This window comes from Arvicola amphibius, chromosome 1 (genome assembly GCF_903992535.2).
Source record: "Arvicola amphibius chromosome 1, mArvAmp1.2, whole genome shotgun sequence".
In the NCBI taxonomy this organism is placed as follows: domain Eukaryota; kingdom Metazoa; phylum Chordata; class Mammalia; order Rodentia; family Cricetidae; genus Arvicola; species Arvicola amphibius.
In genome coordinates, this window is record NC_052047.1 from 67,521,906 (window position 1) to 67,544,420 (window position 22,515).

The 22,515-nt window shown below is 42.5% G+C and overlaps 2 protein-coding genes across 4 annotated transcripts in view; one reads left to right on the plus strand and one right to left on the minus strand.

Annotated features, from left to right (window-relative positions):
- Positions 1–22,515, minus strand: part of Rnf185 (ring finger protein 185) — a 35,694-nt gene that overhangs the window by 3,868 nt on the left and 9,311 nt on the right. The window contains exons 1-5 of one of the 3 annotated variants that reach the window (XM_038340467.1): positions 15,140–15,168; positions 10,573–10,793; positions 7,634–7,652; positions 5,265–5,377; positions 3,802–3,856 (exon numbers count right to left, since the gene is read on the minus strand). In XM_038340467.1, coding sequence (XP_038196395.1) covers positions 3,802–3,856; positions 5,265–5,377; positions 7,634–7,652; positions 10,573–10,748 — 363 coding nt within the window. In that variant the 5' untranslated portion in view covers positions 10,749–10,793; positions 15,140–15,168. Of the gene's footprint in view, positions 1–3,801; positions 3,857–5,264; positions 5,378–7,633; positions 7,653–10,572; positions 10,794–15,139; positions 15,169–22,515 lie in introns of those variants that run through there. The other 2 variants (XM_038340459.1, XM_038340476.1) reach the window with 2 other exon arrangements.
- On the plus strand, positions 14,235–14,582 carry LOC119809896 (small nuclear ribonucleoprotein Sm D2-like). The gene has a single exon (XM_038323151.1). It carries the CDS (start codon positions 14,235–14,237, stop codon positions 14,580–14,582), a length of 348 nt encoding a protein of 115 aa, XP_038179079.1.

The window sequence follows — 22,515 nt, forward strand, 5'->3', positions numbered from 1 at the left end:
ACAGGACCTCGTCTTAAAAAATTATTCTAAGCTAAGGGGTGGTAGTTGGATAATTAGTTTCTTTTCAGCATGGTCTATATAACAAGAGCCCCTCCATTAAAAAAAACAAAAAACAAACAAACAAAAACAAAACCAGAAACAAAATGCAAAATAAAGCAAAATAAAGAAATTTTCCATGTCACGAAATTTTAAATATTTAGAACAATTTAAGTTTTTCTAATTAATATAATATAATGCACAATTTACAAATTCTTTTCCTTCCTCTATACTGGTGGTGAGCTCTTTAGAACAAATGATGAAATAATAGAAAGACTAGAACTGGGGAGCAGACATTGTGGCACACACCTTTAATCTCAGCATTTGGGAGGCAGAGGCAACAGGATTCTCTGTGAGTTCAAGGCCAGCCTGGACTACACAATGAGCTCTTGCTAGCAAAGACAGGGCTTCATAGAGAGATCTTAAAAAAAAATAAAAGAAGAAGAAGAAGAAAGAAAAACAGACAAACTAGACTACTAGCAGCTGCAGGTACTTATGACACTAGAGGTCTGCCCTCGGCCATCATGGCTAAAGTCTCTGATTTCTGTTGGTTGCGAATGCTGTTAGAGCAAACAGAGGCTGAGAACGCAAAGGGCTGCTATCTAGCAGTCGAGAGCAGGGATGTCAGTAGCACCCAGGTCGGGTTTTGGGTCTCTGTGCCCCTGCACAGGAACACTACATATATCTGTCCCTCAGTTATCCCCTTTATATGGAAAGTTTATGAGGCTTAAATGAGATCATGCATACAAAACTATTGTTTTTCAAGTTTTTCGAGACAGGGTTTCTCTGTGTAATACTGGCTATCCTAGAATTCATTATGTCAACCAAGAAGGCCTCAAACTCAGAAATCTGCTCTCTGCCTCCCAAGTTCTGGGATTAAAGGCACACACTACCACCACCCAGCACAACTCTTAATATAGGAGAAAAGGCCCTCAATTTCCATTAGACCTCGACCTTATAATACTGGGATTCCTAAAGAAGTGTACCAGTTAAGTTGGGTGGTGGTGATGCATGCCTTTAATTCCAGAACTTGGGAGGCAGAGGCAGGTGGATCTCTGAGTTTGAGGCCAGCCTGAGCTACAGAGTGAGTTTCGGAACAGCCAGGGCTACACAGAAAAACCCTGCCTCAGAAAGAAAGAAAGAAAGAAAGAAAGAAAGAAAGAAAGAAAGAAAGAAAGAAAGAAAGAAAGAAAGAAAGAAAGAAAGAAAGAAAGAAAGAAAGAAAGAAAGAAAGAAAGAAAGAAAGAAAGAAAGAAAGAGAAAAGAGAGACGAGAAGGAATGCACCAACTCAAGTGAAAAAAGGATGTGTATAAAGATTATCATATTATTATTTAAACAGCAAAATCTGTGAGCAACTCTAAGGCCCTTAATGAACTGAATAATGAACTGAAATTATACTGAATCAAAATTCAATGGAAGGGTAGTGATATAGCTCAGTGGTACAATGTTACCTAACATACTTAACACCTTGATTTAATATCCAGAACAACATTCACACACACACACACACACACACACACACACACACACACACACACACACACCCCTCTGGTAGATGGCAGCCTTTAATAAAGGGACCCAGAGGGTTAGAAGAATAGCCCGGCTGAGTAGAGCTGCCTAGCATGCACCAAGCTCTGGGTTTGACCCTAGCACTGGAGAAGTGCTGGCAGAGGGAATCACAAATTCAAGGTTATTCTCTATTACATATCAAGTTCTAGAACTGCTTGAGATATGTGAGACTCTGCCTCAAAAAGTACAAAATAAAAGAAAATTTAAAAAAACAGCATTAAAAAAGAAACTGAGAGTGGTGGCATATATCTATAACCCAAGCACTTGAAAGGCTGAGGTCAAGGCCAGCTGTATATGGCTATATATGAAGATGCTTTCTCAAAAATAAAAAGACTGGGGTAGGGGTTGGAGAGGTGGCTCAGTGGTTTTTTAATTGATTTTCTAAGACAGTTTTATATAGCCCAGGCTGGTCATGAACTCACTAGGTAGCTGTAGTGGTCTGAATGAGAATGGCCCCCATAGGTTCATATTTGAATGGTTTGGTCCCTAGTTGGTGGAACTGTTTGTGAAGGATTAGGAGGTGTAGACTTGTTGGAAGAGGTGTGTCACTTGGGATGGACTTTGAGGTTTCAAAAGACTTGAGGCATTTCCAGTTAGCTCTCTCTGCTTCCCTGCTTATAGATAAGGATGTGAACTCAAAGGTACTGCCCCAGTGCCCTGCCTGCCTAACTGCTACTATGCTCCTGGCCATAAGCTACATTCCCAGGCCTCATTAATATTTTAACAAGAAATTACTGTTTGAAAAAAGACTAATATTTTATTTAAATGTGTACGTATTTTGAGCCAGTAATTCTATGAACTTACCATAATAAAATAATGGTGGTTCTGTACAAAACCTTGTAATTTCATTTGAGCATGTTTAAGACAGCAGAGGTAGCAGGTAAGTATGCCATAATACAATACATGCCATTACATTAGGGCTATACAACTGAGCATCAGCTGTCAAATGTTGTTGCTATGGGTCTCAGTAACATTTTAAACTGCACTCTGAAATTCCAATTCTCATGGGTACATTTCATGAGGGCAGAAACCACTTGCAAGTTTTGTTGATAAATTACCACTGCCAAAATTGTGACCAGAGCACATTAAGGTACGTAGTATCTGTAGAATAGATGAAATTTTAAGAATTACAAAATAAGAGCCACATATTGTAAAAAATCAAAAAATAGGGGGCTAGAGAGATGGCTCAGTGGTTAAGAGCACTTTTCTTCCAGAGGACATGGGTTTAATTCCCAGCACCCACATGGCAGTTCACAACTGACTATAATTCCAGTTCCAGAGGATCTGGCACCTTCACATAGATGTACATGTAGGCAAAACACCTGCACATAAAATAAAAATAAATATAGAACTGAACTATGTATATATATATTTTAAAAAAGCAAACAACAACACCACCAACAAAAAAAAAAACAAAAAAAGGTATGTCAGGCACAGTGATCTATGTCTATAACACTAGCACTGGGAGACGGAAGCAGGAATATCATGCGCTCAGGTCAGCCTCGGCTACATAGTGAAACTCTATCTCAAAAAGCCAAGAAATCAGGCTGATAAGACACTCTGGTGGTAAAGGGGCTTGCCTGATAACCTAAGTTCCATCTCCAGGGCTCATGACTGAAGGAGGGAATCAATTACCCAAATTTGTCCTCTCACCTCTATACATATGACTCCTACCAGATACACGCAAATAATAAAGTAAAAGTTAAACTTAAAAATACCTAAGAAATAAATATGTAAATGCACAATCGATAAGTACATGTATAAATTAATAAACACATGCATATACATACATGCATGTGCACACAGTAAAGGAAGATGAGAAAACAAGGCCCAAATGCCCTTTAATCCCAGCACTCGGGAGGCAGAGGCAGGCGGATCTCTGTGAGTTCGAGGCCAGCCTGGTCTACAAGAGCTAGTTCCAGGACAGGCTCTAAAAAAGCTGCAGAGAAACCCTGTCTCGAAAAACAAAAAAAAAAAAAAAAAAAAAACAAACAAACAAGGCCCAAATGCTCCCAGTGGCTCTCTCTGGATGAGTGGTTCTAGGATTTCCCCTTACTTGTCTTTCTGTACTTTATAAATTTTCCTTTACAACCTTTCTCAATGTTTTAAAAGAAGGAGAAAAACTGCAAGGTCAACAGGAAAACTTCAAAAGCCACAAGCACACTTCTGGAAGCTTCTCCTAGAATGTTCCTCACCCCTCTATTTTCGGGCTCCGGCCTCTGGCCTTGAGGACGAGGAGGAGTCTTCTCTCTGAAAAAAAAATTGTACAAAGTAAGGCCATCACAAAATATTGTGAGCTGCTCTCTGTGAAGACTGACACACAGGGTTTGGGCTACTCTCCTGTTCCAACAAATAAAACTGCTGGGCCAGGCAGTAGTGGAACAGCCTGTTATCTCAGTACCCAGTGGAGTTTGAGGCCAGCCTGATTTACAGAGTTCCAGGACAGCAGGGTAACACAGAAACCCTGTCTCAAAAAACCAACCAACCAACCAACCAACCAACCAACCAACCAACCAACCAAACACACAAAAAACTGCTCTGGCTTAAGCAAATGCTGGCTTAACTCCATTCTACCTCAAACCAGGAAAATCAGCTTGTTCTGAGAGAGCCACCAGTTTACACAACCTATCCTTGCAACAGAGATCTTGACCCAAGGGTGGTTATGAAAAAATGGCCAGTTGCCTTCCCTGGGACTGCTTGATATGAGCTCATGGGTGTCAGAGATCCCAAGCTAGACTACAACAAAAGGTGGATTGTCAGCTGAGAGGGTTAGGGTTCAAGGTCCTTCTGATCTGCCTCTATGAACTTCCGTCTGGCCTCTGTTACTCTTGGGCTAGTACCTCACTATCTTACATTTGCCTCTAGTTCGCAGACCCTCATCTAAATAGCTTGACTGAGAGTTTATGGCACAGTAGGCATGAGGCAGGATGCAACTAATACTAACAGGTGACAGATCCCACCTTGAGACAATAATTTCAGGAGAGATACAATCAACACAACATAATGTGGGAGCATTAGTGTGTGAGGCGGGAATATGGGTGAGGACAACTCATATGGAGAAGATCACTTGAAGGAGGCTTTTCCTAAAATATGGGCGGGAATCAAGAAAAGGCTGCAGGAACTTGGGTGGTAGTTTGAGTAGGTGACAAACACGATGGGACAGCCCTTTAAGAGAAGTTCAGGATGTCTCGTGGACAGGAGATGGGAGTCGGGGGAAGTGCTAGAAAAATTAAGATAGTCTTCTGAAAAGGTACAGATGCCAGACCAAAAGGGCCACCCCCAAAAGCCATCCAGACTTCCTGGTCCCTCTCTCCCCAGAATCCCATTCACAGGTGCTGCAACCCCACTCCTTGGGCAGGCTCCGCTTCCCAGTGGAGGGAGCTTTCACAATACTCTGCACACTTGCAGTCATGAGGTCTCCAACACTGCAGGCTACCTGCTAGCTGGGTAACTCCTGGCAGATGACACTGAGCAGCTACCTAACACTGGCCAGCACATATCAGCTTGGATCCTTTCCTCTCTCAAGCCCCATTGTTCCCATGTGACTGTCCTCTTGACTAAAATGCCTCAAAATCAGGCAGCCAAGAGTTAGAGTGCTAAATGGATGTGAATTCATGTCCAAGTAGGAAGTGGGTATCAGATTCAGTCAAGTCTTTACCTGGGATCCTGCTGCCCGGTGCTGCCCCTGCCATAAAGTGGGATGACCTTGTCCCGGCTGATTCCAGCTTTGCAAACTGGACACACTTGTCTATTAGGTCTAGTCTCCAACCACTGCAAGTGAGAGAAAAATGCAAGAATGGTCCACAGCTGTCCCATCTTCAGTTAAGTACAGTGTGGGAACATGGAGCCAGAGTCTGAAAATGGGAAACACCAGCTGAAGTAGCCTGAGTTGGGAAACTTCAGGAACCAAAGTTCTGATTTCTGTTCCTAGCATTGAAAAATTCTTACTGGGGTTAAAACCAAAGCTGCCTTTAAATACCAGTAACTAAACAAGCCCCTTCTCTGTCTCTCACTCTCCGGACTGTGAGTAGTGCAGGAGGAGCTGCAAGCCTGAGGCCTCCAGGCAGGCTCCTGAGGAGAACAGAACTTACATTCAGGATCAATCATATTGCCATTATCTTGCTTTCTTTCTGTGGTTTCTCATTTTTCTTAAAAAAAATATTACCCCATTTTTAATTATGTACATGTCAGTGGAGGCTAGGGGTATGTGCAAATAAATACGTGTGCCCTTGCAGGCCTAAGGAGGAAGCTGAAGCTGGAATTCCAGGTGGCTGAGAGTATGGGAACTAGGAACTGCACTTGGCTCTCTAGAAAAGCAGTAAGTGCTCTACCTCCTGAGCCACCTCTCCAGCTCCAATTTCTCATCTTACAGCATTTCCCCGATGGTGTAACCGGACATCAGCACATGGATGTGTTAACCACTTCTGGGTCACTTAGTATTGTGTTAAGGGATAGATTCTTCTTATTAACTAAACTTTATCAATGTTTTATACTAAAACATTTGTATTTTATTTATTTAAAAATGAACAAAAGATTATTTTAAAATGTTATACTTGTATTTTTTCCTTTTTTTTTGAGGCAGAGTCTCATGCATTTGAAGATGATACTGAATTCTTACCATCATGCCTTTGGCTCCCAAGGCCTGGGATATAAGAGTATGTCACCACACCTAACTTGTGATCTCTTTCTGGGCACTGGATGGTTTCTCATGCATATTTTCCCATCCTTTACTTATTTTTAGTACTAGGGATTAAACTCAGAGCCTTGCACATAATGAGTATACACACCATGGATGAATTATTTTAGGACATAAACTGCATCTCTAGACATGGAGATATAAAGTTCATCATATGAATATGAGCCAAAGACTCAGGGATATGGGACTAGCAGCATCTCATGATTTTATATGCTACATTCCCACCTGTCAATGGTCTCTCAGAGTTCATGCCACATGTTCTGCCATGTTTATTCTTCCAGATTGGTTTGGGTCAGAATGCTCATCCCTAGTTCCTCTTTTTTCCCCCCTATGAGGATCAGTCAAGTCCCTGTCCACCACCTACACCCTCTAAGCCACCTAGGAGTGTGCTGCTGAACTGCTGACACCCATGGAGATAGTTACCCGGCTGTGATTGTTCATATCCAGTTGCCAATACCAAATCCAGTTCTTACTGAACACTAACTGGATTTCATAATAAATTGAAACAAAGGAGACAAACTTTCCTTTTCTGCAAAAGCTATCTATGGTCACCAAAACATTTACCTCTTCTCAATGATTTCAAGATTTTTCAGGAAAGTGAGGTGTACTGATATGAAAGGAGTTACCTTTCTACTTCTTCAAAATTTATTTTTATCTCAGTATGTATGTGCTGGTGTGTGTGCATGAGTGTGTGTGTGTGTCTGTGTGTGTGTGTATACCCATAGAGGTGCTGGAGCCCCTGAAGCTGGAGTTACAGATACTGGGAACTGAAATTGAGTCTCTGCAAGAGCAGCAAACATTCCCAACCACTGAGCTGTCTCTTCAGGCCAGAAGTTATCTTTTATAAATAAATATATAAGTTCAGAAACTAAAAATAATCTAGTAACTGAGGATGTGGCTTAGTTAGCAGATCAAGACATCCTGGGCTCCCAGTACCACATGAAGTGGGCACTGTGGTGCATACCTATAATTTCAGCACTTTGAGGCAGGAAGATTTCAAGGTTATCCTCAGTGAGCTTAGGTGGTTTCAAAACAAACAAACAAACAAAAAGGCTCTAACATTATCAAACTCAACCTATTTTCAAATGAGCCATTGAGACACAGAAAGTGGCAGTCAGCCAAGGCCATCAGAGCTATTCTATTGTTGGCAGAATCAGGTATGAAATGACCTCTTATTACATCAAATACCTGTCAGTGGACAGGTGTATAAAAAGGGCAACTGAGTCCAGAAGCAAGGGAGATTGCAGCTTCTGACAGTAGTCCCTTGAGACGAGGGATGTCTTGTGCAACTCTAGCTGATGAAAGACAAAGTAAAATGAAGTACATCTTACCTGATGCAAACACGGCCAACTACAGAGTCCCCAGGGCAGCCAATCATCAGGAAGGGAAGCAGGAAGAAGGAGAGAAATGCTTTCATTAGCAGAAACACACCATGAGTAGGGAAGACATCAGAATGGGGTGCCTGGAGTGCTGTAACCCCAGTAAGCCTTCTTCACAGGGATTCCTGGCATCACAGATAGAAAAAGGAAGGGAAGGCTAAACTGGATATAGAGGCACATATCTGTAATCCCAGCACGTGGGAGGTAGGGATAGGGAAGGATCAGGAGTTCAAGGTCATCATCCACTACGTAGTAAGAATGGTATACAGCCTAGGCTATAGGAGATCCTGTCTTAACAACAAAATGAAAAGAACAAAACAGATAAGAAAAGGCTAAACCCACAGGGGAAAAAAAAAGAGAGAGTAAAGAGTTAAGACCGCAGTCTCTAGCTCAAACATCACCACAAAAGCAGACGCCCTTGGCCCAGACAATCCAGGCACAATTTACCCACAGGTTAGTCTTGGAGAGATTACAGGCTCTGAAGAAATCCAATAAAAGTCAGGTAGTCTCTGCACGCAAAGTTAGAGCACACAACAATATGAACACACACGCACACTCGCAATTTGCACCAATGTCAGCGGGTTCACAGCCTCCTCTGCTCATAAGTGGTATATGGATTCTCTGTTATTTCAGATCCATTTTAGCAAACTGTGTTTATGGCAGGAAGTTGTTTAAAGTCCAGGCCTATTCAAAGCATCTTTGAAATGGAAAGGATGGAGAGGCTACTCAGAAAAAAGGGTTACTACCTCCATTTTACAGAGCTGCTGCCCAACACTGCTTTTTATTTATTTATTTATATTGTTTTTTATTTATTTAAATGCAGGGTTTCACCATGTAGCCCAGACTGGCTTCAGACTCATGATCCTCTGCTGCAGACTTCAGGGTATTAGGTTTACTTGATTTTATTTTTATGTATATGAGTGTTTGCTTACATGCATGTTTGCGGACTACATGTGTATACCAGGAGCCCACAGAAGCCATAGGTTATTCCCCTGGAACTGAAGTAACAAATGGTTGTTAGCTACCATGTGGCTTCTGAGAATCAAACTTGGGTCTGCTGGAAGAGCATTTAGTGCTCTTGACCACCAAATCACCTCCTCAGCTCCCTTCAGGGTGCTAGGATTACAGGGGTGTACCATATCCTGATTCCAGTGTCTCACTTTTTAAAAGGAGGAAGCCAAGGTGCAGAACATGTAACTTACATTAGGACTAAAAACTCTCTACTGCCTTTTCAATGCCTAGCACTGCATAAAAAAATGACATAATATTGAGGAACAATTACTCAATTCCAGATTTTTAGTATTTCTTTTCTTATTAATAAAGTAAGTCAACAAGTATCTACTACAACTTACTATGTGGCAGCCATGGTGTGTCTCACACATCATGTGCCTTTTCTAGATGAATAAAAACTGTGACTTAATCTGAACCCAACACTGAGCTTATGGTGACACGAGCCCTCTACAAATCAGAGCAGGACTCCATTAGAGCTCCCTTTAATATTATGGGGAGACGGTGAATGAATGACCTTCAGAGTAAAGCTTAGGGCTGTACTAAAATGCAATTCCAGAGCCAGAGGCAAAAGGAGGGCTAGAATTTCAAGGTCAGTCTGGTTTACCTGTCAACTCTGTCTCAAAATCCAAACAAACAAAACTAATGATGAAGATTTCTCCTATTTATGAAGCAACTACTGTGTGTCAAGAGAGTGGCTAAGCTGATTTTTATTTTGTCATTGGATGATCATCAGGAGATAAAACCATTCCTCCTTCACAGAAAAGAGAACTACTGATGTGCAGAAAAGACACTACAGTCTGGGTGCAACTGCTTCTTCAAATCTGTTCTTTTTAATGGTACTCTGCCTCTTAATTCTGTCATTTTGGTCTATCTATAAAAACAATTAAGTCAAAACAAAAAATTTAAAACAAAAAAGAAAAACCTCTGCTCTATTTTACTAACTCACCAATAAGTTTACCTTTTATATTGCTGAGAATTTTAACTTTCTTCACCATTTTCTTGCACAAAAGCATTAAACCGCTCTATACCTCTAGGTTTGATAATCTGGTTCAGCCCTCCATGGCCATTCTTATTTCCTAACATCCCCAATCCTCATCCAGGGTTCTGCTGAGAGGAGGACAATAGCCTCAGGGACTCAGAAGACCCAACAGTGCACAGATCCACCCCTAGGAATGGCACACACCCTTCATCTTATTTACCATCATTTCCCCTCAGCTTTCAAGGCTTCTCTGTAGGCTTCAAAGTCTAGCTCAACATCTCAGTAGAAAAAACAACCACTACTCAACATTCACTGAAGTTCTCAGAGACAGCAGGGATTTCTTTAAGCATGGAAACCAGAAGGACACTGACCTTGCTGCTTCATTTCACAACATACACATTACATATAGAACAATTACAATCATAGCACACACGTTATGCGCTCTTTTAACATGTTTACTAGTTTTGGTTCACTCACTCAATATTCATAAATAAGCCTGTAAAATGAGGCAGAGTGCATGTAAGCACCCTGTCTAAGGTCACCCCTTAGGGAAGTGGCAGAGTCAAGATAGAAGAGGGGAAATTTGGCTACACAGTCCTTGCTCAAAACCACTGTGCAATGCTGTCTGTAGGCTCAGCACAGCAAGTGGCGGTAATGCTCACTAAATGGGGTTACTGCTGGAGAGATAGGCAGACAACTAGGATGGGAACAGGATTTGCCCTAGGTTACCCAGAACTTCAGCAGTAGAGATGGGATGAAAACTGAGGCTTCTTGTCTCTTGGGTCTGAGTGTATCAGGGCTCAGGATGAGTGAGACATCTGCTCCAAACATCTTCTGTAATAGTGAGACATCTACCTAGGACTTGGTAGGGTGTCCACAGAGATGAAAGGAGGGTACTCACCAGAAGAGGTGGCCACACAGGCTGATGACAGCGTCCTTGGCTGTGTCCAGGCATATGTTGCACTCGAAGGTACTATCCTGCCCTCCACTCTCACCAGTGCCATTGCTGCTGCCACTGGGCCCCCCTGCACTGGAATTCTCAGTGGATGCAGAGGCCGAAGGCCCCTTACTCGCCATCACTGACTGCCAGCAAAGATTTCAGTGAAGATTCTTAAGACAATCCTGGAAGGCAGAAAGCACTTGATTGTTCATTGCTGTAGCCCACTTCCTACAATGTCCATGTCAATATTTCCATCTTCTTTCAGCTCCAAACAATAATTACAATTGAATTTGGGAGCAGATTTCCCAGAGGGCTGCAGGGACAGTATCTGTGGGGCTATGCCTTTCTCGTGAGTTACTCATGAACATGGCCCAAAACATATCTCATAAAACACAAACAGAAAAATACTGAGCAGCCTCTAGAAGATTCTCAACAAAGCTCCCCCATTTATATTTATATTCTGTATTAACCATACCAGTCAATAAATATATGCTCCATTAAACATTAAGTTGAACTGTCAAGCTATCCTTTAATTTTGGACAACTTTTATGTTGACTAGGAGAACAGACTCTACTCAAGACTGTAATTGGTATATGGCAGAATAAAGAAATTCCTGTGACTGTCAAAGATTAGGAAGCTTGGAGCAGCCAAATGATGGTCTCTGATACTTCCTGCCAGATGGAATACCACTTACCTTATTTTGTCTAGATTTATCAACACCCTTAAAGAGGAAGTTGTATCAGTGAAGGAAAAGTTGTCTATCCCATACCATCCAAGGTCATCTGGCACACTCATGATCTGGGCAATCCTGCTCACTTCAGGAAACAGCAGACTAAATTATCTGGCCGGCTGACTAGGGTGGGTTTGAGACTAGGATTCATGGCACACTATTTGTATTCAAACCACCACATTGCCATAGACAAGGCTAGTCACCAACAGCCCAAGGAAACATATCACAGTTGACCAATTCCAAACCAAAGAAACCAAGGAAAGACAATGAGATCCATACAAGGAATACCCAGGGATTCTGAGAGCACATTAAGAACCTGTCAGGAGCCTCATCTGGTTGCTCTCATTATCTCAGAAATTAGATGCAGGAAATACCACACTCAGAGAACTGAAGCTTAGAATCAGTCCAGCCTCCAGCTTGCTAGGAACCACACTTTATCCTGCTATGCTTTTCTCATATGCCAAATGAGGACTCACCACAGGTTACCTAAAGACCACCTTGATTTCAGCTTCCAAAGTAAGAAAAGATGAAATCCCCAAAGCTGGTTTTCTCCGACCAAGAAGCCTTCTTTCTACTGCTTCTTCCCAGGGCAGACTTAGAGCTTGGGGCTCATGAACACCTCTCACTACAACAGCAGCTTAGCGACTTGAGCAGGAAAGAGGCTGGCTCTCCACCACTTTTTCACTCAGTTACATCATTTTACGTGATGTCCCAGAAGGGCAGCTGGCTGCTGACAGTAGCAGTGTCTTGCTAGCCTCAGTTCCAAGACCTTTTCCATGGTGGAAAGCTTCCTCCTCTTATAACTGTGTGTGTGCATGTGTGGTATACTGGGGAATAAATGTAGTTCCTCACACATGCTTGCTAAACACTAGCACTCCACCACTGAGCTATAAATATCCCCAAACCCCAGTGTTTCTTTGTTGAAAAAACCCTTTTTAAGATTTCATTTTTTTGTGTATGACTGTTTTGTCTGCAGGTATTTATGTGTACCACATGTGCACCTGGTGCCCATGGAGGTCAGAAGAAGAAATTAGAGCCCCTGGAACTGGTGTTATGGATGGTTGTGAGCCACCATATGGATGCTGGGAACAGAGCCCAGGTTCTGTGCAAGAGCAACAAGTGCTCTTAACCACTAAGCCATCTCCCCAATCACCTCCTTGTTTAGAAAAAAAATCTTTTAAAATTAAGAACTAGCTGGGTATGGTGACACAGTTATACTCTGTTAGTACTCTGGACATTTAGGAAATTGTCAACTGAGAAAAAAAAAACAAGCTAACAAACAAGTGGTTTTGCTTTTGAGACAGGGTCTCTCTGTGTAGCCCAGACTGGCCTGGAACTCACAGGGATTCCTGCCTCCTGAGTGCTGCGATTAAAGGTGTGACCACAACACTCAGTCCACTAATTAGGACTATAACCCAGGAAAAATATATTTAAGCAGTCTTAAAAATGTGTTCTGAGGTCAGGTGGTGGTGGCATACACCTTTAATCCCAGCACCCAGAAGTCAGAGGCAGGTAGCTCTCTGTGAATTCGAGGCCAGCCTGGTCTACAAAGCAAGTTCTAGGACAGCTAGAAACCCTGTCTCGGGGAAAAGAAAAAAAAGTGTTCTGAGGTCTTAGGAAATTGTATCTTTAAACTGCTAAAGGATCAGAGATTTCATCGCTTTTCAGGAAGTATGTCTTGAAACTGATTGGGGGTCAATGAGACCACTCAGTTGGTAAAGGCACTTGCTGCTAAGCCTGACAACCTCAGTTTGATCCCTGGACCCACATGGTAAAACCAACTCCAGCAAGCTGGCCTCTGATTTCATGGTGCCACGAGAAGCATGGCCCACACATGTACACCATATACAATAAACAAGCGAATGTAGTTTAAAAATTAAAAAAGAATCGACTGAGTACAGTTTGAGTTTCTGAGCAGCTCAGCAGAGATTAACAATGTTTCCAAGGTCAGCTCCCGTCTGGGGTGCCTGTCTAGCCTGATCCAAAGGCTTAGTTGGGAATACGCCTAAGGTCTGAAGAATGGACTGCTTGTTCCATTTTGGGTCTCAAACAAATGCTCATCTGTTTTGTTTTGTTTTGTTTCGTTTTTGGCAGAATTACTGTTAATTTTGTTGGGTATGGCTGCACTATGTAACTTTAAAAAAAAATACCATCTGGCCTGGAGAGATTTCTCAATCAGTAAAATGTTTGCTATGCAAACACTAAGGCCCAAGTTTGATCCATAGAACCCACCTAAAATCATCAGGCATAAGGAGATACAACTGTAATCCCAATGCTTTAAGGGATTCCTGGGGCTTGCTAGCCAGCCAACCTCGCCTAATCAGGCCAACTCTGGGCCAACTTATGAGAGACCCTTAGCCAAAAACTAAGGCAGCTCTTGAGGAATAACATGCAAATATATATGCATGCATACTCTCTCTCTCTCTCATTCTCTCTCTCTCTCTCTCTCTCTCTCACACACACACACACACACACACCCCATCTGCTAGAGATACATACAAATATTTATTAAAGAATAGGATATTTGGGATTTACTTTATAATATTCCAAAATGAGGCTGGGGAGATAGTTCAGTCAATAAAGTCTTGCTCAAATTTGAAGACCTAAGCTTGGGTCCCCAACACCCACATAAAAAGCCTCCTCTCGCCGGGCGGTGGTGGCGCACGCCTTTAATCCCAGCACTCGGGAGGCAGAGGCAGGTGGATCTCTGTGAGTTTGAGACCAGCCTGGTCTACAAGAGCTAGTTCCAGGACAGGCTCCAAAGCTACAGAGAAACCCTGTCTCGAAAAACAAACAAACAAACAAACAAAAAAAAAAGCCTCCTCTCCCTCTACTCCAGAGACTGGAGCAACTGCGGTGGAGATGGGAGTGGTCTGCAAGCAAAACCTCCACCATGAGTCTCCGCAATAAACCCAAGAGAGAGATGAGCGCAGAGGAGCTGCAGAAGCGAGGGAAGGAGGAATTCAACACAGGTCCTCTCTTGGAGCTCATAGTCAAGAACAACACACATGTGCTCATTAACTGTTGCAACAAGAAGCTACTGGGACAGGTGAAAGCCTTTGACAGGCACTGCAACATGGTGCTGGAGAATGTGAAGGAGATGTGGACTGAGGTCCCCAAGAGCAGCGAAGGCAAGAAGAAGTTCAAGCCTGTCAACAAGGACGGCCACATCTCCAAGATGTTCCTGGGTGGGGACTCAGTCATCCTGGTGCTGTGGAAACTGCTCACCACCGACAAGTAGAGTAGGGGTCTCTTTCCTCTGTGGGAGCCTGCTCCCAGCCCTTCCCAATGGCAATAAATGGAAATAAAACCCTGTGTTTTTTTGTTGGAAAAAGAAAAGAAGAAAGAAAGAAAGAAAGAAAGAAAGAAAGAAAGAAAGAAAGAAAGAAAGAAAGGGAGAGGTAGAGGGAGGGAGGGAGGGAGGGAGAGAGAGAGAGGGGGGGGGAAGAGAGGGAGGGAGAGAGCAAGCCAGGTGGGATGGTGCATGTCAGTAACTCCAGAGATAGTGGCGTCCGTGGAGACAGATTGCTAGAGCTCATGGACCAGACCAGTCTAACTGAATCTGTGCGTTCCAGGTTCAGTAGAGACTTTATCTCAAAAAGGTGAGTGGACAGTGACTGAGGAAGGCACCTGACATCCAACACTCGCCTCCACACATCTGCAGTCTGTATATAGGCACACACACACACACACACACACACACACACACACACACGGTGGTGGTAATAAAAGATGAAACAAGAACAAATAAGTTGGCTCTTAGAAATAAATGTTACGCTGGGTGGTGGTGGTGCATACCTTAAATCCCAGCACTTGGGAGACAAAAGCAGGCGGATCTCTGTGAGTTCAAGGCCAGCCTGGTCTACAGAGCAAGTTCCAGGACAGCCAGGGCTACACAGAGAAACCCTGTCTCAAAACTCCCCCACCTAAGAGAAAAGAAAAGAAAAGAAAAAAAGGATATGTTAGGGATTATGTAGCATTTTATTTTTATGTATATTTTGAAACTTTTCATAATAAAATAAATTTTTAAAAAGTTACCAAAAGATATATTTATGAACTTCTTTTGAGTTAAAATTTATACATGCAAACACACACACACAATGTCTAGAAGGCAATACTAATCTATTAATTACTTCTGGTATTATGAGGACTAGGAACTTTGAACTTTTATATTCTTATTCTATTTTAAGGTTTTATAACATGCCTATTATTATTTTAAAAATAACTTTTATAAAAGAGAGTGAATATGTGTATATTACATTTGTTGCATAAATTATAAATCTTAGGAAGTGTCTTTAAAAATTTTTTAATCTTTATTTTAATTTTTTTTCAAGACAGGGTTTCTTTGTGTAGTCCTAGATGTCCTGGAACTAGCTCTGTAGACCAGGCTGGTCTTGAACTTAGAGAGATCCACCTGCCTCTGCTTCCTGAGGCCTGAGATTAAAGGTGTGTGCCACCATGCCCAGCTGTGTCATATTTTTAAGACATTACTTTTGAAATCAAACCAATATAGCAGTACCCATAATGTCAACAATTCCCCAATCCTGAAAAGCTCTAAATTCAAGATCTGACTATACTACTGACTTGCTATGGTTTAAATTTCTTTTCTCTAGAGCTGGGATGTAGCCCAGTTGGCAGAGTGTCTGCCTAGATACATGAAACACTTGGTTGATTTCCAGCACTGCCTAAAATCAGGCATAGTGGCACACACCTATAATCTCAGAACTTGGAAGGTAGAGGCAGTTAGATCAGAAGTTTAAGGTCATTCTTGGCTACACAATAAATTTGAGGTAAACTTTAGGTTATTAATTGAGGGTTAAAAAGATCTTATCTCAATAAATAAATTAATTTCTCTTATCCCCTGAAAAGTAAGTACATATCTACCAAGATGAGTGATCTGGAAGGGGAAACAAAGTGGGAGTGGCTAATGCCACATATGTACCACTTAGGATGGACACCATGATCCAACAAGGTTCTGCATGGCTCAACCACTCACAGGTATACGGGGAAAAATGGGTAAAGATAGATGTTCAGGTGGGAATAGTCAGGAGACAGCAACAGGTCAGTTCAGAGGTTGCAGGATGTAGCAGCCATGCAGCAGGTCAGATACCGATACATGCCAACTCTAAACAGATCACATCACTCTTATTCTAATGCCCTTCTGCCGTGCACCGCACCCCCGTGTCGGCTCTCAGTGCACTTGAACCTAGTTTGCGAGTTTCGGGCAAGGGGCTGGAGGTTAAAATACACAGACTCACAGACAGAAAGTGACATGGGTCATCCTTGAATTCCCCAAGAATGCCCCCTTTATTGTGTTCAGGGGCAGATTATATAGAGATAGCCACGCCCCAGCCAAACCCACCAGAAACCACTCTCCTGCCATCAGGAACTCCTGAAGGTCTCGTGCTTAGAGCAGCTGTACGCACTCAGATCAGGGGATTACAAAAAATTCAGGATCTGGGGTCTCACTGCTCCCAACACCCTTCCCTGGGCCTCACATCCCAGTAGACACTCAGATAACTGCTGAGTGAGTAGGTGCAAGCATGCATGACTGGTTCTGGTCAACTGCCAGGCTGGTTGCTCACAAACCCCTCTGCAATTCTGGGTTCCAAAGCCACATACTCATCTCCAAAGCCTCTCCTCTACCGCCTCCCTAATCCCATGTACAAGAAGAGATGAGTAGCATCCTTTTGGGGCTATCTACTGAGCAACTACAGAACAAAAGAATGCGGCCACAGACTCATGGGTCCTGTAGGATTGGGTCAGTGGCCAGATAATGCAGGTCTTTGGCTAGACACCAGATCAACTAAGAAGGAAACAGGGCCTAGGCATTGCTGAGCTTATAAAATCAATCTTGGTCCCTACAGAACCTACAGACTTTGACCTCACCAACACAGCAACCTCATTGGGGCTGGTCTTGAATTTCTGAGCTTAAGCGATCCTCCTATTTCAACTGCCTCTGTGCTGGGATTAAAGGCATGTGCCACTGTACTCAGCCATTCATTACTCTTCACCTGAAGCATATTCCAGCTGTAAATCTATTACTGCTTCTGATCCTTACTCCATTTTACAGTTAAAAACATCAAGTCATGGAGGTTAAAGGACTTGCCTAGGGCCAGGCCACTATCCAGTGCCAAATTCAGATTTTCCAACACAATTATGAACACACTTTGCATTCTTATAAACAGTAAGTATAGATGTTGGGAACCGAACCTGGGTTTTCAGGAAAGAACAGCAAGTGCTCTTAACTATGCAGCCATCTCTCCAGTCCCACTCCACATTTAAATTTTATTTTATGCATGTGATTATTCTGCCTTTCATGTATATCTGTGCACACATGTATGCCTGGTGCCTGCCTACACAGGACAGAAGATGGCATGAATTGCCATGTGCATGGTAAGGAATCAAACCTAGATCCTCTTGAAGAGAGGTCAATCCTCTTAACCACTCAACTCTCCAGCCCCACCACTCTACATTCTTTGAGACAAGATCTCATTTTGTAGTTCTGGTTTGCTGTGGGACAATGGTCTTGTACCCTGTAAATACTTCTCTTGTACTTGTTGAATAAAATGCTTATTGGCCAGTAGCCAGGCAGGAAGTATAAGCAGAGCGACCAGAACAGGAGAATTCTGGGAAGAGGAAAGACTCAGTCTACAGTCATCACCCAGACACAGAGGAAGCAAGATGAGAATGCCTCACTGATAAAAGGTACCAAGCCATGTGGCTAACACAGACAAGAATTATGGGCTAATTTAAGATGTAAGAGTTAATAAGAAGCCTGAGCTAATAGGCCAGCCAGGTTATAATTAATGTAGACCTCTGTGTGCTTCTTTGGGACTGAAACCTCTGTCAACACTGGTTGGCCTGGAACTTAATATGGAGACCAGCCTGGTGTCAACTATCTTCTTATATGCTACCTCATTAACATGTAGCTTTATGAGATGAAATGCACATTCTTTGTTGTCCTCAAACTCCTGCTTTAACTTTTGTGCTTTCTGAATGAAATACAGAGCAAATCCATCATCCATCCACCATGCATGCAGCTAACAATTCTTCACTGACAACTACATGCCAGATTGCTGCTACCATGTGGAAGTTTCACAAAGAAGAGCAGTACCAAGCTGAGGCTCTGGAGTTTAGCACAACAGCTAAAAGGCATATGTTAAATGATAAGAATCCTTAATAAGGACTCCATCAAAAATCACTTGAGTTGTGTTATTTTTCCAAAACAAAACAAAACAAAACAAAAAACAAGCACCTCTGTGCTTGCTATTTTTGTGTTAATTTGGTAAAAGCTAGAGTCATCTAATCAGAGAGAACCTAAATTGAGAAAGTGCCTTTATTATAGGCTGTGGGCAAGCCTGCAGGGCATTTTCTTAATTAGTGATAAATGTGTATAGGTCAAGTCACCACTGGTGGCTAGTGCCACCCCTGAGCAGGTGGTCCTGGGTCCTATGAGAAAGCAGGCAGACCCCAGGTGGTGGTGGTAGCCTTTACTTGAACAATCTCCACCTTTAATAGGGCAAGCTCCATGGCCTCTGCTTCTAGTTCCTGCCTTGACTTAACTTTGATGATGAACTGTGATATGGAAATGTAAGCAAAATAAACCTCCCCAAGTTTCTTTTGGTTATGGTGCTTCATCACAGCAAAAGAAACCCTAACTGAGACAACCTTTTCCCTCCCTGACTGCAGGCCCTCCTCAGTCACATTTTCCTTACCCTAAAATGATTCTTTCTATTGGACAGAGTTTCAGAAACCCTGTTCTAAAATAGGGAGAACTCTACTAAAAGCAAGCAGTAACATCAGCACAACACAGTTTTTGAGAGGGATGGGAAATAATCTGTTCTTCAGAATGTTCAACCTTCAGGCACTGCAGAGTCAGATATATCGGCGTGGTGGCCACATGAGGTGGCCCATATAAACTCAGCACCTGGGCGACTGAGGTAGGAGAATCAACACAAGTTAGGAGGCCAGATTGGGACACAGTGAATTCAAAGCCAGCCTAGGCTAGACAGAACAACCTTGTGTCATAAAAAAACAGAAAATAAAAATAAAACTAACTGGGATGGGGCAACTCTGTTGAGATCTCAGACCAGTCCCTCACCCTGAGATACAAATGACTGTTTAGTAAACAAGTACACACCTAGTTTGGAAAAAACATCCCTCAATTTGAGACGTCTGGGGTGACATAAGTGATGCTTTGAGACTAAGGTGGATCCGCAACACTTAATTAGGAATGTAAAGCTTAAAGGTGACCAAGACAGCATCAATTCTTTGGTTCGACTGCCCTGACTCACCCCTGTGGACCTGGACAGTGAGACAATAAGAGCTGACTATCAGCCGGGCGATGGTGGTGCACACCTTTAATCCCAGCACTCGGGAGGTAGGCGGATCTCTGTGAGTTTGAGGCCAGCCTGGTCTACAGAGCCTGTCCAGGACAGGCTACAAAGCTACACAGAGAAACCCCTGTCTCAAAAAAACAAAACCAACAACAACAAAAAAGAGTTGACTATCCTTACAGCAATCATCAATGAACTGACTCCTATTCTTGTGTTCAGTTCTTAGGCTCTGGAAACTGTGGGCATTTTGGAATTCATCCTGTCTTATGGGTTCCTCCCTCCCCCCCCCCCCAACCCCAAGACAGGCTTTCTCTGTGTAGTTCTGACTGTCCTGGAATTCGGTCTAAAGACTAGGTTGGTCTTGTACTCAGAGATCAGTCTGCCTCTGCCTCCCAAGTGCCGGGATTAAAGGCATGCACCACCATGCCTGGTTTATGTGTTCCTTTTTAATGTCCCATCCCCACAGTTTCTGAGGACAAAACCCAGGTCTTAGGCATGCCAGGCAAGTACTCTACAACTGACTATATTCCAGCTCCTATACCCCTTTTATTTTTTAAATAAAATGTTTTTATTGAGCTGTATCTATACCCCTTTTTACCCCTAAAAATTCCAGGCCAAGGTATATACAGAGATATCAAAAAGACACCAATCTTCATTATGAAAATTACAAATCTGGGCATGCTCCCAGCAAAAGGCTTGTCCTGTGGCACGTACTTGTTCACATGGGAGCTTTCAGTGAGGAGCTTTGGCATGTCTGAGCCTGACTACACTGATGTTTAGGTTGCTGATGGACCACATGGAGACAGATGAGACTTGCATTCCAAGAATGTCTACATCACACTCACAGAAGGCTGCAGTGGGAAGAAATAAGTAGGTTGAGTGGAACCTGGGACACACATTAACCAGCTGTAAAATCTAAGCGTCTAAGTGGTGTTTAAGTCCCAAGGCTATCCCTCAAGAGACCTAACCCCAAATACAGGACCAAATTACTTTTACTTATTACTTATGTGTAGGTGAGTCCATGCAATGGCAGGCGGGGAAGTCAGAAGACAACTTTTAGGAGTCAGTTCTTTCACCATATGGATGCTGGGAATAGGACTCAGGTCATCAGGCTTGGTGACAGATGCCTTTACCAGCTGATTAATCATGACAGCCACAGGGTTGTAGTCCACCACCCTCCCCACTTGTACTTTCTGCTTTGCCCACAGTAAATACTATATTCAAATGTTTTATTATATTTTGGGTGTGTGTGTATACCTGCCACAGTGACTTGTATAGGTTAGTATTTTCTCCTTCCATCATATGGGATCTGAGGATTGAATACAGGTCATCAGGCTTGGCAGCAGGCACCTTTAGCCACTGATCCATCTCGACAGTCCACATATTCAAAAAATAGGAAATTTGTTCAAAATCCTATACCTTCATATTTCAACAGAGGACAAGAAGGAAAACAAGCAGACTAAGATTCATTCATATGAAATTGTGGATGAGTTTTAGTACACTTCTCTTAGAAATTTTAGGTTTTTGTTGTTGTTTTTGAGACAGGCCTCACTATTCATCTCTGGCTGTCCTGGAACTCATGACATAGATGAGACTAGATCTCTCATAGAGATCTACTTGCTAGGATTAAAGGCAAGAGCTACTACATCTGGTGACATTTTAGCTCTCTCTCTCTCTCTCTCTCTCTCTCTCTCTCTCTCTCTCTCACACACACACACACACACACACACACACACACACTTCCTCCCCACCCTAAATCGGGAATAAACCTAGGGTCTCACACACCAAGAAAGTGCTCTACCACTGTCACATAAACTTATCCTTTTTAACATTTAAGTCTACTCTTTTGAGACAGAGTCACTTTATAACCTGTATTGGTCTAGAGCTCTTGGTGAGTCTCTCCCAAATGCTGGAACTACAGACTTAGGCAACCATGCACACAGTTATTTTATTTTCTGAGACAGAATCAGTCTAAGTTTTACAGACTGATCTTGAACTCACTCTGTAGCCCAGACAGACCTTAAACTTGAGATCTTCCTCACTCCACTTCCCCAGTAGCTAAGATCACAGGTCTGTGTTACCAATTAGCTCATTTTCAATTTTTATTTAGTTTTCATTTTTTAAAAAATATTTTATTTTATATGTGGTTGTTTTGTCTGTACGTCTGTACACCATGAAGAGGTAGTATCCGTAGAGACCACAAGACGGAGCCAGATCCCTCTGGAACTGAAGTTACAGACGATTGTTAGCCAGCGTGTGAGTGCTGGGAATTGAACTCAGGTCTTCTGGAAAAGCAGCTAGTGTTCCAGCCCCTTAATTATGTATTGCTAATACCTTCAGATGCTCAAAAAGAAAAGACTCTCCCAGCCCTGGAGCTCAGTCACCCTGTTGTCTGATCTGGAGACCAAGGGTACTAGATCATGTCTTTAGGGTAAACCTTAGCAGTAGAACTAGAGTCAAAGGGTGTGTGTGTCATTTTAACAAACACCCTCCAGAAATAATGTACTAGTCTGTGTTCCTGATAAATATGCAAAAGTGATTTTATTCTCCAAGTCCTTGACAATATTAAGGCTTTGGTTTTCAAAAAAGAATGCATACTTTCAAATGGAAAGTAGAGTACTTTTTAGTTTAGAAAGATTTAAAGTAAAATTCACTGTTTCCTTCACTAATTAGTTATCAGGACCCATATTGGTCCATGTACTATGGTAGACACAAGAAACACATCAATTTTCCAAGTACAAGTCAAAGTTGAGAGGGGAATCCAGGGAGGGCTCTGGCCTTTTCATATTTTCTTCAAATATTATCAATTCAAATGGTGTTTCTCTTGGTGAGGCT

What these genes read in the sequence shown, in the direction of transcription:
- LOC119809896 (XM_038323151.1), top strand. Translation starts at nt 14,235, where the DNA reads ATGAGTCTCCGCAATAAACCCAAGAGAGAGATGAGCGCAGAGGAGCTG.